General features: G+C 43.0%; 1 protein-coding gene across 1 annotated transcript in view; it reads right to left on the reverse strand.

Moving 5' to 3' along the window:
- LOC129822591 (protein FAM171A2-like) overlaps positions 1-17,592 on the reverse strand; it is a 59,061-nt gene that overhangs the window by 11,099 nt on the left and 30,370 nt on the right. The window contains exons 4-5 of the mRNA XM_055880943.1: positions 5,212-5,370; positions 4,433-4,612 (exon numbers count right to left, since the gene is read on the reverse strand). Coding sequence (XP_055736918.1) covers positions 4,433-4,612; positions 5,212-5,370 — 339 coding nt within the window. The remainder of the gene's footprint in view (positions 1-4,432; positions 4,613-5,211; positions 5,371-17,592) is intronic.

The following is a 17,592-nucleotide window of genomic DNA, read 5'->3' on the forward strand; positions in this document are numbered from 1 at the left end:
AAATGGATATGCACAGACTGTACGCACACCCACATACGCACAAACTTGTGATTCAGTCCGAAACAAATCCATTTCTCTCTTCAGCGGCCGCTCACTCTGGCCATCCACCCACGTCCAATGAATATTAATCTTCTCCATGTTTCACTCTAAAATCTAATTTCCTCTCAGTCTCAATCCTGACTGACAGTCAGCAGCCTGGCATTACAGCCCATTTAGCTCTTCCTTGATAGATCTGTCACAGTGCCACAGTGTTCCACAGTACACTACAGTACCCACCAATTAAAGGCTTCCGCTGCAGCACCTGATTCTATTTGCTAGAGTATTCCGAGTGCTCCTGGCAGGTTTCCCCAATCTCCTCTTCTGCCCCAAACATCTACAAAACCCATTGTGGATTTAAAGCCTTAGCACAAAGTCTTGCAAGTATAACCTGGCACACTGGAGGAGTGGAGTGTGTGTGTGTGTGTGAGAGAAATCTGGTGTAAAACCTGACTCTGGAAGAGAGGCCCAGGCACCCAGACTTACAGTAACTCATAAATCTAGAGGACCCCCTGGGCATACTAGACTAGAGGCCCATTTCTCTACTCAACACTGATCTAAAGCTCCACAGGAGTTTATTTTATTGCTCTGTGTGGGATTCTGTGTGGGATTCTACCTGTCTAGTACTTGTTGACATTGGGTGAACCTCTGATGTTACTTGATTTGTTTTGAGTAGAAACTTTCAGGTTTACTGCTTCTGCATAGGTCAGGGAAAACTCAGGATAACTCAGGGAAAGAATGTTACTTTGTTGGACGTAAGCTAAACCATGACGGAAACAAAGAATTCCTTATTCCTACATGCTGTCATCAAGAAGTGAACCAGCTTTTATGGATACAATATATACTGAAATACTGTATAGAGCACTTGAGACATACTCAAGTGCATACGTCCCGTGTGGCTCAGTTGGTAGAGCATGGCGCTTGCAACGCCAGGGTTGTGGGTTCAATTCCCACGGGGGGACCAGGATGAATATGTATGAACTTTCCAATTTGTAAGTCGCTCTGGATAAGAGCGTCTGCTAAATAATGTAAATGATACTGTAGGACACCAGTTGCTGCAGTACTACATGAGGGTCAGTGGGGGGCACTCTTCCCTCTTAAGCAAATAAAAGCCCACACCCCCAGAGCAGGGTGTGTGTGCATGGTGGAATTAGAGGTGACCCCTTTAGAGACGACACGGTTAACAACACATCCACCCTGGTGTCCACATTATAATCAGTAAGCCTCTCACCGCCTAGCTAACTGTTTGTTCGTCACTGCAGATAATGAGATATGAGCTCTGGGCCTCCCACTAGCGGACGGTTGAATAAAAACCCATACAGTTAAATAATGCATGAACCTAACGCTGCAGCTCTATGTTTGACTAATCAGTTCGCTTAAATCCTGTGCTATATTGTTCTTTTGTGTTTTACTGTAAAGATTTGATTTCCATTTACTCTCAGCTTTGGTTCAGAGAAAAACACTTGCATACATCGAATTTTAGCAAACTACTAAATACAACACCCACAAATACCCACAATATAAGCCACTTAATGGAGTGCGAGAGTGAGAGATTGTTGTTAGTGGGGGGTGCCTAGTCAATTGGCCGTAACCTGTTTTGTCCCAATACTGAATGTTAGGGTCAGCACTCACAACCATTACTCCTCAGTCATCTTAGCCATCCTGACAGGATGTGAGCAATAGCCTACAGCTAACTCCAACAGACCAGCTCATCCCACTATCAAAAACCTCTCCCTCCACCACAGCTTTGTTGTCCCCTTTCTCCGCTACTCAAAAACACTCCCCTCCCTCCTCCCCTCCGTCCATCTGTGTCTCTGTTTGCATCTCATAACATGTTACCGTGGCAACATAGGACCAGAGAGGTGGGGAACATTGCCTCCTCTGTCCCAGGCCTCCTGGAGCTACATAACAGGCCTAATCACATCATCAGGCTTCAGGACAACAACACTCTTCAGCTGCAGTTTCCCACAGGGTGTTAAAAAGGGATGTTTACACAAAGTCTCTTTTCATGTTTCCTGCACATCCAACCCACAACTATGATATCAGAATGACACACCCATCTTATGTGCATCGTTGGGATCTGCCGATCAATGCGTGTCCATGATTTCTAAATGCGATAGCTTGAGTTGTGCATGCATATTGCTCTCTGTATTGAAGATACAATCATGGAAGGATCCCGGGAATCCAAATGGAGCCTGTCAGATAGGTGCTTCATTAATCTACCCTTGGGAAGCCATATCCAGACTTGGCAAGTGTCTGGTTGGTTATTACTTTTTATTCATTAGGCTTGCTCTTCTCAGTCCGTTGTGTACTGTCCCATCCTTGAAATCCAACTTCAAGAAGTTGAGGTTATCAAGGAGATCTGTAGAAATAGGCCCATGGCTTCGGTAACACTTCCTATGAATACCCTCTTCATAATGCATTATAAGCACATTTAGAACGCCTGAGCTATGAATCATGCATAATAATGCACAACGTAGGCACTAATAACTGCTCATAAACATCTATGACTAAATCCATAATGCGTTATGAAGAGGGCATTCATAGGAAGTGTTTACCAGGGTTTCTTCAGCATAGTTATGGTAATGTGAATCTCGGTAGGAAAATGCCAGGCATGTCAATGAGATCTGCAGTGATCTGCATGTTCCGGTTCAGACACACTGGAACAATGGCTGCCATGGGAAGTCCGGACCGGTTGTCAGGACAAGAAACAACCCTGGTCTGGAGTTTTTAGGCATCGGTTCCATAAAGCCAGTGGTGGAAAAAGTACCCAACTATCATACTTGAGTAAAAGTAAAGATACCTTAATAGAAAATGACTCAAGTAAAAGTCAAAGTCACCCAGTAAAATTCTACTTGAGTAAACGTATAAAAGTATTTGGTTTAGAATATACTTAAGTATCAAAAGTAAAACTATCAATCATTTCAAATCCCTTATATTAAGCAAACCACATGGCCCCATTTTCTTGTTTCTTTAATTTACGGAAAGCCACAGGCACACTCCAACCTTCAGACATAATTTACAAACAAAGCACGTGTGTTTAGTGAGTCCACCAGATCAGAGGCAGTACGGATGACCAGGGCTGTTCAGTTGATAAGTGTGTGAATTTGACTATTTTCCTGTCCTGCCTGTCCTGCATTCAAAATGTAACGAGTACTTTTGGGTGTCAGGGAAAATGTATGGAGTAAAAAGTACAATATTTTCCTAAAGAATGTAATGAAGTAAAAGTAGTATTTTTTTTTTATAAAAGTAAAGTACAGATACCCCCAAAAACTACTTAAGTAGTATTGGAAGTTTTTTTTTACTTAAGTACTTTACACCACTGCATAAAGCAACGGGGGAAAGTGAGTGTATGAGAGAGAGAGAGAAAGAGATAGAGAGAGTGAGAGAGAAAGAGGGGGCCCCCGAGTGGAGCAGCGGTCTATGGCACTGCATCTCAGTCCCCGGTTCGATTCCAGGCTGTATCACATCCGGTCGTGATTGGGAGTCCAATAGGGCAGCGCACAACGTCGTCCGGGTTTGGCCGGGGTAGGCCGTCATTGTAAATAAGAATTTGTTCTTAACTGACTTGCCTAGTTAAATAAAAGTTACATTTAAATAAAAAAGAGAGAGAAAGCAAGGGGGAGAGAGAGGGAGGCAGATGCAGAGCAAGAGAGAGGCAGAGAGAGTGTGTATGTGAGAGAAATAGAGAGAGTGAGAGGGGGAGACAGAATGAACGAGAGAGACAGAGAGGGGGAGAGAGAGTGTGTTTGTGTGTGTGAGAGAAAGAGAGACAGAAAGAGAGAAATGTGTAAGAGAGAGAGAGAAAGAGATGGAGAGCATTGTGTGGCTCCCTCCCTATGAAAGCATGCACAGCAGTTGTATAACAGTACTGTCAGCCAAGTGAACTGCGATATTTCAGACACTGAGGAGCAGCGCGGAAGAGGATTAACCCATGTGAGACAGGATCAGCTAGCCTGGGGAAACCACACTGAACTGAGGAAAACAGTGCTGAGCACAGCGTTCAGTCTGGTTGAACCAGGCTAGCTGTGACCAGCTGGGAGTCCAGGCAGCCATAGTTAGAGCAGATGAACTAGAGGCTACTCTTATTCGCCCCTTCCAAGCTCAGACCACTGCCATTTATATGCCTTAGATTTGTGGTCCGACGGACGGTGGCTTACTATCAATGGCAGTTTTTTATTGACAGGCATTTTTATGTATGTATTTGAGTATAGCAGTAAGCCCACTGTTGATGGGTATGTACGAGGATGTTTCTGAATACAATAATGTTTTTTTTAGGGAAACCATTTTCAACTGACAGCACTCAGAGTCAGCACTCTATCAAACAAATTGATGACACTTGTACATGGAGGGCTCTCGGTATTGGTCAGCTATGATGGTGGGTGGTTCCCTTTACCTGTCTTGTCGTCGAACCTCCACACGGGGACACTGGTGGCTGTCTGCAGGGGCGTGTCTAAGGGCAGGGGGATGCAGATATGGACGGGGTCCCACACCTGAACACTGGTCCCGTTACGACTGAAGAGCTGGGCATTGACCGCCGCCACCGCCGTCAGCCCCACCCAGCTACTGTTAGCCCCTGGGGAGAGACGACACAAAGGTCTTTAGACCAAACATCAGTGTGGTGTAGAACTCAACAGTAGAAAATCCCAAACAAGGCTTGCTACCATGCCTCTCAACACAAATAACGCTAACGCTACCATCATCATGCAAATATCACAATATTCACCCTCAGAAATTTCCCGTTTGTTAACCATTCTAAGGCATCATCATCGTCATGGTTGACCTGGTTTACACTTGTCAGACGAGTCTTTCCAACAGACACTATCCATTGGCTTCTCATCATTCATGACACTCAGACATAATACTATGTAATCATACTTCTCCCATGGTTTCCTGCTATCATTTCTCATAATTTGGGAGTTTTTGACAGAAATCTATTTTGGTCAAAATCTCTGTATTTTCCACTTGAGCAATTCTGCATTTTCAGCCTGTCTTTTACCCATGTATTTCCCTCCTTCCATCCTTCTCTTCCTATCTCATCTCCTGTTTCCCACCTTCCCTCTCCTTTTCAATCCTCCTGTTCCCCTCCCTCCTTCTCTCGCCCCCCTCCTTCTGTCCGCCCTCTCTTCTTCCGCCGTCCCAAACCACCCTCCACCCCCTCCCTCTATTTCTCACCGGTGGCATTGCTCTCCAGGCCCAATGGGTAGGGGAAACCTCCTATCTCATACTGACTCTGTGCGGAGGTCAGCACAGCAGAGAGCTCTGGGTTGGTAGAGTTGAGGGCCAGAGTGACTGCTTTCCTCTGGAGCTGTATCCATGGCTGGTTTTTGACTCCTGGAGGGGGAAAGGGTGAGAGAGGAGAGAAAGTGGGGGAAGGATGGGAGAGAGAGAAGGAGTCTGTGAGATTGGGGGTGCAACTGAACAAGAAGCATAAAGTTTACGGCATTGGTGTGGCAATCATATGGCCTATGAAATGGGCTAATACAAAGTGAAGAGTTGTACACAGGTTATGAAATATATATAGTACTGTTTTAAATACTAGTAATAATAGAATAACAATATTTCCTCCCCACAAAACAGTTTTAGAGAGACACTAAATGATTTATGTATAATTTATTCAGATTATACAGAACCTAACCACGGGATCAATCCAACCCTCAAATTGAAATGACAACCAGCACACATACAGTACAGTAGCAGCATCCAGGGATTGTGGCAGCTAGCAGGATTTGCTGGTCTATAGTTAGACAATAGAGACTAACCCTGCAGGTTGGACAACAGTCTACCTGCCTGTCATACTATAATCCCATTCTCCCTGTTTGATTTTGCTTGCCACAAGGGATAAAAAAGAGGCCTAAAAATACACTGGCCCCTCGTAACGGTGCCACTTGTCTAATATGATTAGTATTTGGTGAGCATGGGGCCTGATCTGTGCAGACAGCCAGGCAAGCGCGTCCATGCAGAGGGTCTATACTATACTGAACACCCCAGGCCGGCTGTATTGTACTATCCATCTCTATCTCTCTCTTTCTCTGACTACTGAACTGTGTGTATCCATTCCTGTGCTCATCGTTCCATTCCACCTCATCTCTAGAGTAGCTTGTTGACACTTCTTTTCTCAGGGTCTCTTTGTCAATCTCTGTGAGACGTGTTCAGTTTCTGTCTTTTTACACTCACATAATCCCCATTTGACACCTTCTCTGTCCCTGAATTGGACATGATATCTCTCTTATCTTTTGCTGTGAAACCTATTGTTATTCTCAGAATAATTGCTGTTGTTGTTGACATTGTCAAATAACTCAAGCATAGATTGGTAATTGGTAACTATTTTTCAAATTTGGCACAGAGAAACTAGATGCCATTAGTAACTAGATGCCATGAGTAACTTGGCCAATAAGAATGCCACCGTTTGCTATAAGCAGTCTCACTTAAACCCTCATATCTGTCGCCCTGTTTGACCTAAAGACTTGAAACGTTGTATTTGCCAAGGCAGCAGCTACTCTTCCTGGGGTCCAGCAAAATTAAGGCAGTTTATAAGATAAAAAAATAAAATAACAATACATTTACAGATTTCACAACACACTGTGTGCCCTCAGGTGCCTACTCTACCACTACCACATATCTACAGTACTAAATCCATGTGTATGTTTGTGTATAGTGCATATGTTATCGTGTTTGTATGCATGCATGTTTGTGTTGCTTCACAGTCCCCGCTGTTCCATAAGGTGTTTTTTAATCAAATTTTACTGCTTGCATCAGTTACTTGATGTGGAATAGAGTTCCATGTAGTGATGGCTCTATGTAGTACTGTGTGCCTCCCATAGTCTGTGCTGGACTTGGGGACTGTGAAGAGACCCCTTGTGGCATGTCTTGTGGGGTATGCATGGGTGTCCAAGCTGTGTGCCAGTAGTTTAGACAGATAGCTCGGTGCATTCAACATGTCAGTACCTCGCATAAATACAAGAAGTGATAAAGTCAATCTCTCCTCCACTTTGAGCCAGGAGAGATTGACATGCATATTATTAATATTAGCTCTCTGTGTACATCCAAAGGCCAGCCGTGCTGCCCAGTTCTGAGCCAATTGCAATTTTCCTAAGTCCTTTTTTGTGTCACCTGACCACACGACTGAACAGTAGTCAATGTGTGACAAAACTAGGGCCTGTAGGACCTGCCTTGTTGATAGTGTTGTTAAGGCAGAGCAACGCTTTATTATGGACATACATGTACTTCTCCCCATCTTAGCTAGTATTATATCAATATGTTTTGACCATGACAGTTTACAATCCATGATTACTCCAAGCAGTTTAGTCACCTCAATTTGCTCAATTTACACATTATTTATTACAAGATTTAGTTAAGGTTTAGTGTTAAGGTTAAGGTTAGGTTTAGTGAATGTTTTGTCCCAAATACAATGATTTTACTTTTAGAAATATTTAAGGCTAACTTATTCCTTGCCACCCACTCTGAAACTAACTGCAACTCTTTGTTAAGTGTTGCAGTCATTTCAGTCGCTGGAGTAGCTGACGTGTAGTGTTGAGTCATCTGCATACATAGACACTCTGGCTTTACTCAAAGTCAGTGGCATGTTGTTAGTAAAAATGTTAAAAAGCAAGGGGCCTAAAGAGCTATCCTGGGGAATTCCTGAATCTACCTTGATTATGTTTGAGAGGCTTCCATTAAAGAACACCCTCTGAAAAAAAGCTAAGCGATTGGCCAAAAGAGTTATAGACAAATAAAAAAATCTGATTTTACGTGTCCATTTAAACCACTGTAAATCCACCTCATAGTGGTCTATGAACTTGAAACTTGTCATTGCTGTCATGGACATCCCTATGGTAGAGAAATTAACATTAAATGATCTGTGTTGTGTGACAAAACGGCACATGTTAGAGTGGCCTTTTGTTGTTTCCCAGCACAAGGTGCACCAGTGTAATGATCATGCTGCTTAATCAGCTTCTTGATATGCCACACCTGTCAGGTGTGTTTCTATTTGTGTTCAGTATAATTATATGGACATGTGAAGAGCAGACTTCCTCATAGAAGCCAGACCACTCCTTATCAGACTATGTCCCCTCAGAGCTGTGATTTAACTTCTTATTCTTCACCATCCCTTTCCTGCCTCTGTGCTCCTTCCTTTCTGTAGCCCCCCTCCATCTGAGGGGCCAAGCTGCTGCCCTTCCTTCACTGAAGCCAGCCCAGGACAAGGATGTGATCTGGGGCATGAGGAGCCCTGAACAGTGCCCGTCTGTTAAGCAGAGCAGGATCCCAGCCAGACTGAGGAGGAAGCAATGGCATAAAGGAAAGCTGGAGAGAGAAGAGGACTGAGGAGAGGGGAGTTTGAAGACTCACAAAAATGGCCCTGAGAGGCAGGCAGACTGGGTCACTCCTTAGGTTCTGCTCTGAGAGGAGGGAAGGGCCAAGGAGGGAGTAGTGGGGTGGTTGCAGGGATCAAAGGGGGAGAGTGGCTGTAGGGGTCCCAAGAGAGAACATGGGTCATCCATCATCTAAATGTCCCCCTGCTGAAAGCCTGGTTGAGTAAGATTAAGAAGAGACCCCCAGAGGGAATAGGATACTGATTCATTCCACCCAGCCATTCATCAGTTAAAAGTACTGCACTCCATTTCACAAAGCGTGTTGGAGTTTCGTTGGGCCATATAATGTAATTACTCATTTACTCACAAAAAGTAAGGCCATGCATAGAAGATAGAAGACACATTGCCTTCTGCATTAAAGGTGCAGGCATACAACTGAGTGCTTTTGACCTTGAAGGGGTACCGCCATTAGAGGTGACAAATGAATGGCGGTGCCCTGCATTGTGTGATCTCGTCTTATTGATGCCGCCCAGAGACAGGGTTTGACTGAGGGTGAAAGTTCAGCCTAAACGTGCCATCTGTCAACTAGACTGGAAAACACACAGGTGTGAGGACTGGGGAGTGCCTCTTTGTGTGCCGCGCTGTAAAGCCAATGCTAACCCCATTGAGTTTAGAGTTCAGTGGCTGGCTGAGGGGGCAGAGGTGGGTGTGGTCTGGGATGGTTTGACAGCTTTCCAATGTCTGTCTGGAGGCACTCTCTAGGTATTTTATCATGCTGGACACACCATGTCCAAACTCTCATGGCATGGGCAGATTGGCGGTCTGGCAATTCTGACAATTATCAGAAGGGCCAGACCATCTTCTATTAGAGTGGGCTGGTTGAAATTGCCCCCCCCCCACCAAAAGAAAATAAAGAAAATACAATAATAGTAATAATACATATACAGTACCAGTCAAAAGTTTGGACACACCTACTCATTATTGGATTTCTTTATTTTGACTTTTTTCTACATTGTAGAATGATAGTGAACACATCAAAACTATGAAATAACACATATGGAATCATGTAGTAACCAAAAGTGTCAAACAAATCAAAATATATGTTATATTTGAGATTCTTCAAAGTAGCCACCCATTCTCTCAAACAACTTCATGAGGTAGTCACCTGGAATGCATTTCGATTAACAGGTGGTGCCTTCTTAAAAGTTAATTTGTGGAATGTCTTTCCTTCTTAATGACTTTGAGACAATCAGTTGTGTTGTAACAAGGTAGGGGTGGTATACATAAGATAACTCTATTTGGTAAAAGACCAAGTCCATATCATGGCAAGAAAAGCTCAAATGAGCAAAGAGTAACGACAGTCCATCATTACTTTAAGACATGAAGGTCAGTCAAACTTTAACATTTCTAGAACTTTGAACGTTTCTTCAGGCGCAGTCTCAAAAAACACCCAGATCTATGATGAAACTGGCTCTCATGAGGACCACCACAAGACCCAGATGTACCTCTGCTGCAGAGGATAAGTTCATTAGAGTTACCAGCTTCAGAAACAAATAAATGCTTCACAGAGTTCAAGAGACACATCAACATTAACTGTTCAGAGGAGACTGCGTGAATCAGGCCTTCATTCACGACTACTAAAAAGGACACCAATAAGAATAAGAAACTTGCTTGTGCCAAGAAACATGAGCAATGGACATTAGTCCGGTGGAAATCTGTCCCTTGGTCTGATGAGTACAAATTTGAGATTTTTGGTTCCAACCGCCTTGCCTATGTGAGACGCAGAGTAGGTGAGTGGTTCCCACTGTGAAGCATGGAGGAATGACGTGTGGGGGTGCTTTGCCGGTGATTTATTTAAAATTCAATGCACACTTAACCAGCATGGCTACTACAGCATTCTGCAGTGATATGCCACCCCATCTGGTTTGCGCTTAGTGGGACTATCATTTGTTTTTCAACAGGACAATGACCCAACACACCTCCAGGTTGTGTAAGGGCTATTTAACCAAGAAGGAGAGTGATGGAGTGCTGCATCAGATGACCTGGCCTCCACAATCACCCGATCTCAACCTAATTGAGATGGTTTGGGATAAGTTGGACCGCAGAGTGAAGGAAAAGCAGCCAACAAGTGCTCAGCATATGTGGGAACTCCTTCAAGACTGTTGGAAAAGCAGTCATGAAGACAAAATGTGGCTACTTTTAAGAATCTAAGATCTAAAATATATATTTGTTTAACACTTTTTTTTGGTTAATACATGATTCCATATGTGTTATTTCATAGTTTTGATGTCTTCACTATTTATTATTATTATACAATGTAGAAAATAGTAAAAATAAAGAAAGACCCTTGAAAAAGTAGGTGTGTGTGTGTTCCACATGGAGGGCCGCACAGCCCTCCATGTGCTCGCCAGAGGTAGCCTGACTGCCATTAGGTACCGAGATGAGATCCTCAGACCATGTGTGAGACCATATGCTGATACATGCACATTTGTGGCCTGCTGGAGGTCATTTTGCAGGGCTCTGGCAGTACTCCTCCTTGCACAAAGGCGGAGGTAGCGGTCCTGCTGCTGGGTTGTTGCCCTCCTACGGCCTCCCCCACGTCTCCTGATGTACTGGCCTGTCTCCTGGTAGCGCCTCCATGCTCTGGACACTACGCTGACAGACACAGCAAACCTTCTTGCCACAGCTCGCATTGATGTGCCATCCTGGATGAGCTGCACTACCTGAGCCACTTGTGTGGGTTGTAGACTCCGTCTCATGCTACCACTAGAGTGAAAGCACCGCCAGCATTCAAAAGTGACCAAAACATCAGCCAGGAAGCATAGGAACTGAGAAGTGGTCTGTAGTCACCACCTGCAGAACCACTCCTTTATTGGGGGTGTCTTGCTAATTGCCTATAATTTCCACCTTTTGTCTATTCCATTTGCACAACAGCATGTGAAATTTATTGTCAATCAGTGTTGCTTCCTAAGTGGACAGTTTGATTTCACAGAAGTGTGATTGACTTGGAGTTACATGGTGTTGTTTAAGTGTTCCCTTTATTTTTTTGAGCAGTGTATATACACAGTTAGTGGGACGTTTACATTCACCTTAGCCAAATAAATTTTTCCCTGTCTTAGGTCCGTTAGGATCACCACTTTATTTTAAGAATGTTAAATGTCAGAATAATAGCAGAGAAAGATTTCTTTCAGCTGTTATTTCTTTCCTCACATTCCCAGTGGGTCAGAAGTTTACATGCACTCCATTAGTACTTGGTAGCATTGCCTTTAAATTGTTTAACTTGGGTCGAATGTTTCAGGTAGCCTTCCACAAGCTTCCCACAATAAGTTGGGTGAATTTTTGCCCATTCCTCCTGACAGAGCTGATGTAACTGAGTCAGGTTTGTAGGCATCCTTGCTTGCACACACTTTTTCAGTTCTGCCCACACATTTTCTATAGCATTGAGGTCAGGGCTTTGTGATGACCACTCCAATACCTTGACTTTGTTGTCCTGAAGCCATTTTGTCACAACTTTGGAAGTATGCTTGGGGTCATTGTCCATTTGGAAGACCCATTTGCGACCAAGCTTTAACTTCTTGACTGATGTCTGGAGATGTTGCTTCAATATATCCACATAATTTTCCTTCCTCACATGATGCCATCTATTTTGTGAAGTGCACCAGTCCCTCCTGCAGAAAATCACCCCCACAACATGATGCTGTCACCCCCGTGCTTCACGGTTAGGATGGTGTTCTTCGGGTTGCAAGCCTCCCCCTTTTTCCTCCAAACATAACGATGGTCATTTTGGCCAAACAGTTCTATTTTTGTTTTTTCAGACCAGAGGACATGTCTCCAAAAAGTATAATCTTTGTCCCCATGTGCAGTTGCAAACCGTAGTCTGGCTTTTTTATGGCGGTTTTGGAGCAGTGGCTTCTTCCTTGCTGAGCGGCCTTTCAGGTTAAGTTGATATAGGACTCATTTTTCTGTGGATATAGATACTTTTGTACCTGTTCCTCCAGCATCTTCACAAGGTCCTTTGCTGTTGTTCTGGGATTGATTTGCACTTTTCACACCAAAGTACGTTCATCTCTAGGAGACAGAAAGGGTCATCCTTCCTGAGCGGTATTTCAGATGCGTGGTCCCATGGTGTTTATACTTGCGCACTATTGTTTGAACAGATGAACGTGGTACCTTCAGGCATTGGAAATTGCTCCCAAGGATGAACCATACCTTTTCTGAGGTATTGGCTGATTTATTTTGATTTTACCATGATGTCAAGCAAAGAGGCACTATGTTTGAAGGTAAGCCATTTAAATACATCTACAGGTACACCTCCAATTGACTCAAATGATGTCAATTAGACTATGAGAAGCTTCTAAAGCCATGACATAATTTTCTGGAATTTTCCAAGCTGTTTAATTTCTTATGGTTGCAGGGGCAGTATTAAGTAGCTTGGATGAAAGGTGCACAGATGTGCCCATAGTAAACTGCCTGCTCCTCAGTCCCAGTTGCTAATATATGCATATTAGAAAACACTCTGAAGTTTCTAAAACTGTTTGAATTATGTCTGTGAGTATAACAGAACTCATATGGCAGGCAAAAACCTGAGAAGTTCCACTTCCTGTTTGAATTGTTTCTGAGGTGGCAGATTTTCAATCAAGCTCTCATTGAAATTACAGCGAGATATTCATGAGTTTTCACTTCCTACAGCTTCCACTAGATGTCAACAGTCAATAGAACTTCGTCTGAGGACTTTAATGTGAATGGGGGCCGAAGGAGACAGAAATTAGTAATCACTGCCATGAGGTGACCACGCATTGAACACGCGCCTTCATATGAGGAGGACCTCCGTTCCGCTCTTCTGAAGTCAATCTAATTCTCCGGTTGGAACGTTATTCAAGATGTATGTTAACAACATTCTAAAGATTGATTCAGTACATCGTTTGACATGTTTCTACTGACTGTTACGGAACTTTTGGACATTTCGTCACATTATAGTGGATGCGTTTTGTGACTTTGGAATTGTTTACCGCTAACGCGCTAACCAAAGTAGCTAAATAACAGACATTATCGAACAAATCAAGCATTTATTGTGGGCCTGGGATTCCTAGGACTTCATTCTGATGAAGTTCATCAAAGGTAAGGAAACATTTATTATGTATTTTCTGGTTTCTGTTGACCCCAACATGGCGGTTAATTTGGCTATTGTTCTGAGCTCCGTCGCAGATTATTTCATGATTTGCTTTTTCCGTAAAGTTTTTTTGAAATCTGACACAGCGGTTGCATTAAGGAGAGGTATATCTATAATTCCATGTGTATAACGTGTATTATCATCTACATTTAAGATGAGTATTTCTGTTGAAACGATGTGGCTATGCAAAATCACTTGATGTTTTTGGAACTAGTGAATGTAACGCGCCAATGTAAACTCAGATTTTGTGTTATAAATATGAACTTTAGCAAACAAAACATGCATGTATTGTGTTTCATGAAGTCTTATGAGTGTCATCTGATGAAGATAATCAAAGGTTAGTGATTAATTTGATCTCTATTTCTGCTTTTTGTGACTATCTTTGGCTGGAAAAATGGCTGTGCTTATTGTGGTTTGGTGGTGACCTAACATAATCTTTTGTAGTGCTTTCGCTGAAAAGTATATTTGAAATCGGACACTTTGGTGGGATTAACAACAAGATTACCTTTAAAATGATATAAAACACATGTATGTTTGAGGAATTTTAATTATGAGATTTCTGTTGTTTGAATTTGGCGCCCTGTACTTTCACTGGCTGCTGTCATATCGATCCCGGTAGCGGGATGCAGGCATATTAAAGGCACAGTCAACTTACAGGCTGACCACACCGCTCGCGTCGGGTGTGTTGCAAAATAAATTTAGGAATCTTTGTTATTCAATTATTGCACCCACACTACCAGCGCGCATCAACGAGCATCTGTGTTGCCAAGGGCTAAAATAGAAGTCATTCCTATTTCTGACGCAGATCGCGCTGCAAGTCCTGCCTCTCCCATCTCCTCATTGGTTTATAGAAGCAGGTACCCACGTGTCATCTCCTCATTGGCTATACCCACGTGGGTGATTGAATGACGAACTGTGATGCCGGTCGGTGTAGTAATACAATGAAAGATTAGATGCCAATCACCATATAAGTTCAAAGATGAAAAAGCCTGGAAGGAACAGAGATGACTAGAAACAATACGGTTGGCCGTTTTATGTGTGGTTTAATTATCAGAGTAGAGGACCTTGTGCATTTCAGGTAAAATAACAACCTAATGTTTATATCCCAGGACAAATTAACTAGCAACAGCAAGCTAGCTAAATAGGACAAATTACCTAGCAAGTGCAAGCTAACTAGCTAAATTGCCATATATGTTTAATGCTTTTTGACCTGTCCCCAAATTAATAGAATTGGTTCAGAGTTTGTTTTGATATTTCAACCTGCGTGTCGTGATCGCGTTTGGTGTAGGGGGACAAAATAAATGTATGCACGATCACACGCGCAGCTGGTTTGGGTTGTATGTAAACTTCTGACCCACTGGAATTGTGATACAGTGAATTATATAAGTGAAATAATCTGTCTGTAAACAATTGTTGGAACAATTACTTGTCATGCACAAAGTAGATGCCCTAACCGACTTGCCAAAACTATAGTTTGTTTAACAAGAAATTTGTGAAGTGGTTGAAAAACGAGTTTTAATGACTCCAACCTAAGTGTATGTAAACTTCCGACTTCAACTGTATATATACACACTGAATTAAAATATAAACGCAACATGTAAAGTGTTGGTCTCATGTTTCATGAGCTGACATAAAAGATCCCAGAAATGTTCCATACACACACAAAAGTATGCCCCTACCTCATCCAGACTCAAAAGACAAGGCTTCGTACTAAATGAGTGCTGCTGAATAATTGTGCTATATGCCACAGCACTAATCAACATATAAAATGGCTTGATGCTGCGACATGGCTTGGCTTAGAGACAGCGGAATGAGATAGAACACGTTGTGATTTTAGTGAACCCTCTGTACCCTTTGTTCCCTCATTTCCATACCAACGGACAAGGCCCAGGTGTTCAGTAAGACATCACAGAGCATCGAGAAAAACAATGGACAGGGCAGAGCATATGGAGGGAGGCATGATGGGAAAGTGTGATCACCGAGCGTAGCCACCACAGAGCAGCATATGCCAGACGCGGAGGCCGCTCTAAATTTACATAATGTTATGCGTGTGTGTGTTGTAAAGGCATGACATTTGAGTTAGAAGTGCAGCTGGGATGCAGTGATTGATTGAAACACAGCATGATTCGTGTTGGCTAGGTTACAGTCACTTACTGCTGACACTGTATGTGTTTGCCCATTTTTTGAGACAACCAATTGACTTCCCTGGAGGTTTTTCTGTCGATGTGGACACATCAGGCCCAATGCCATAGCTGAGAAATAGCCTTGTTGATATCCCTGCTATGGTTTCTATCATGAAGCACACAGATAAGACACACAACCAGATGAGTAAAGGTTTAGACACACTTCTAGGGCCTATGACTGGCTAACCACCACTCACAGCATAGTACCTTCAGAGCCTGAATATGCCTCCACCAAAAGACTGTCGAGGGGATAACTTTGCCTTCCGGGTTGCTCCAATGAATTGTGTGTAACACTGCTTCATCGCCAGTAATGCATTATGATGACGTCTGACCCAAGAGACTTAACACACGCTATGCAACACAAAATATCAACCCAACCATGGCCTGTTACAGTAGCTCTGTTCTGAGTTCTGAGGGGGGGGGGGGTGGGGGTTCTGAGAGAAAGAGAAAGGTAGGCTTTATGGGCAAAGATAGTGTTAATTGGGTAACGTATATTGAATCATCTTTAAAACAAAGTAACAAAAGAGGTAAAAAGATCAAGGTTGTACAATGATGGATTAATTGCAGGCTGTCCTTGAATGATATACATTAGCTGCTACTACTTGTGCAATGATGTTTCAACCATAATGACAATAACACAGAATGGACTAACACTCAAACAGGCTACAATGTTTACTAAATAGCTAACATACCTTGTGATTACACAGCTTAATTACACCAATCACGTGCTGCATGCTTTCAAGTACACAGTCACACCAACAATCTCCTTCTACCAAACACAGCATTTTGGGTTTTGTCAAACACAGCTTGAAAAGCACCCCCCTCTCCTCTCCCCCCCCTCACTGGCACTCCTCCACCTCTTCAAAACACTTTAGTTTCCTGCCACCGGGTCGTCTCCATGGTGACTAGCCTCAGCACTGAGAGCTGCACTTTCAGATGGCCTCTCATCAGTTCCTATCCATCAGCACAGGGATCTACTGTCTTTCTTCTCCCTGTTACTACAGCCCTCGTCGTGACACACTACCGTGCTAAGTCCTCCTGAGAGACTCGTCTCTACCGCTTAAAGATACAGCAGAGAAAACGTACTAAACTGCTCCTCGCTTAACTGACTGAGCGAGACTACCCCTGGAGGCATTGAGAGAGAGTGGGAAAGTGTGTGTGTGTGTGTGTCAGCAAAACGACCACATCCTCCATTCATGTCCCTCTATAAAAGTTGCCAGATGCTCCAACGTGTTAACAAGAAAGTTGTGTAACTGTATCCCATCCTGATTCAATTAAGTATAATTCAAACCTGACTAACTAACTAAGAACACAGGGGTATCTGGTCATTGGAGCTGGTTAGGTATTTTTTGTATTTTATTAGGATCCCCATTAGCTTTTGCGAAAGCAGCAGCTACTATTCCTGGGGTCCACACAAAACATGAAACATAATACAGAACATTAATAGACAAGTACAGCTCAAGGACAGAACTACATAAATAAAATAAAATGGCACACACAGCCTACATATCAATACATAGAGTACACACAAAATATCTAGGTAAAATGGGGGAGAGGTGTTGTGAGGTGTTGCTTTATCTGTTTTTTTAAAACCAGGCTGGCTGTTGATTTGAGCAATATGAGATGGGAGTTTTTTCTGAACTTGGGGACAGTGAAAAGACCCCTGGTGGCATGTCTGGTGGGGTAAGTTTGTACAACAGTTGTACATACAATTACAACAAAGTAAAGGATGCCTCTCCTCGCCACATAAATCACCAACACACTACTAAAACTCTACAGGGGGGTGGAGTAATATGTAGTCAATTATGGCATGAAAGGCCCTTTTGACAGAGGGAATAGCAAATGAAGAGAGAAAACTGTCTGGGGCATCATTAAAGTGAACAGACAGGGC

Source organism: Salvelinus fontinalis, chromosome 2 (genome assembly GCF_029448725.1).
Source record: "Salvelinus fontinalis isolate EN_2023a chromosome 2, ASM2944872v1, whole genome shotgun sequence".
In the NCBI taxonomy this organism is placed as follows: Eukaryota; Metazoa; Chordata; class Actinopteri; order Salmoniformes; family Salmonidae; genus Salvelinus; species Salvelinus fontinalis.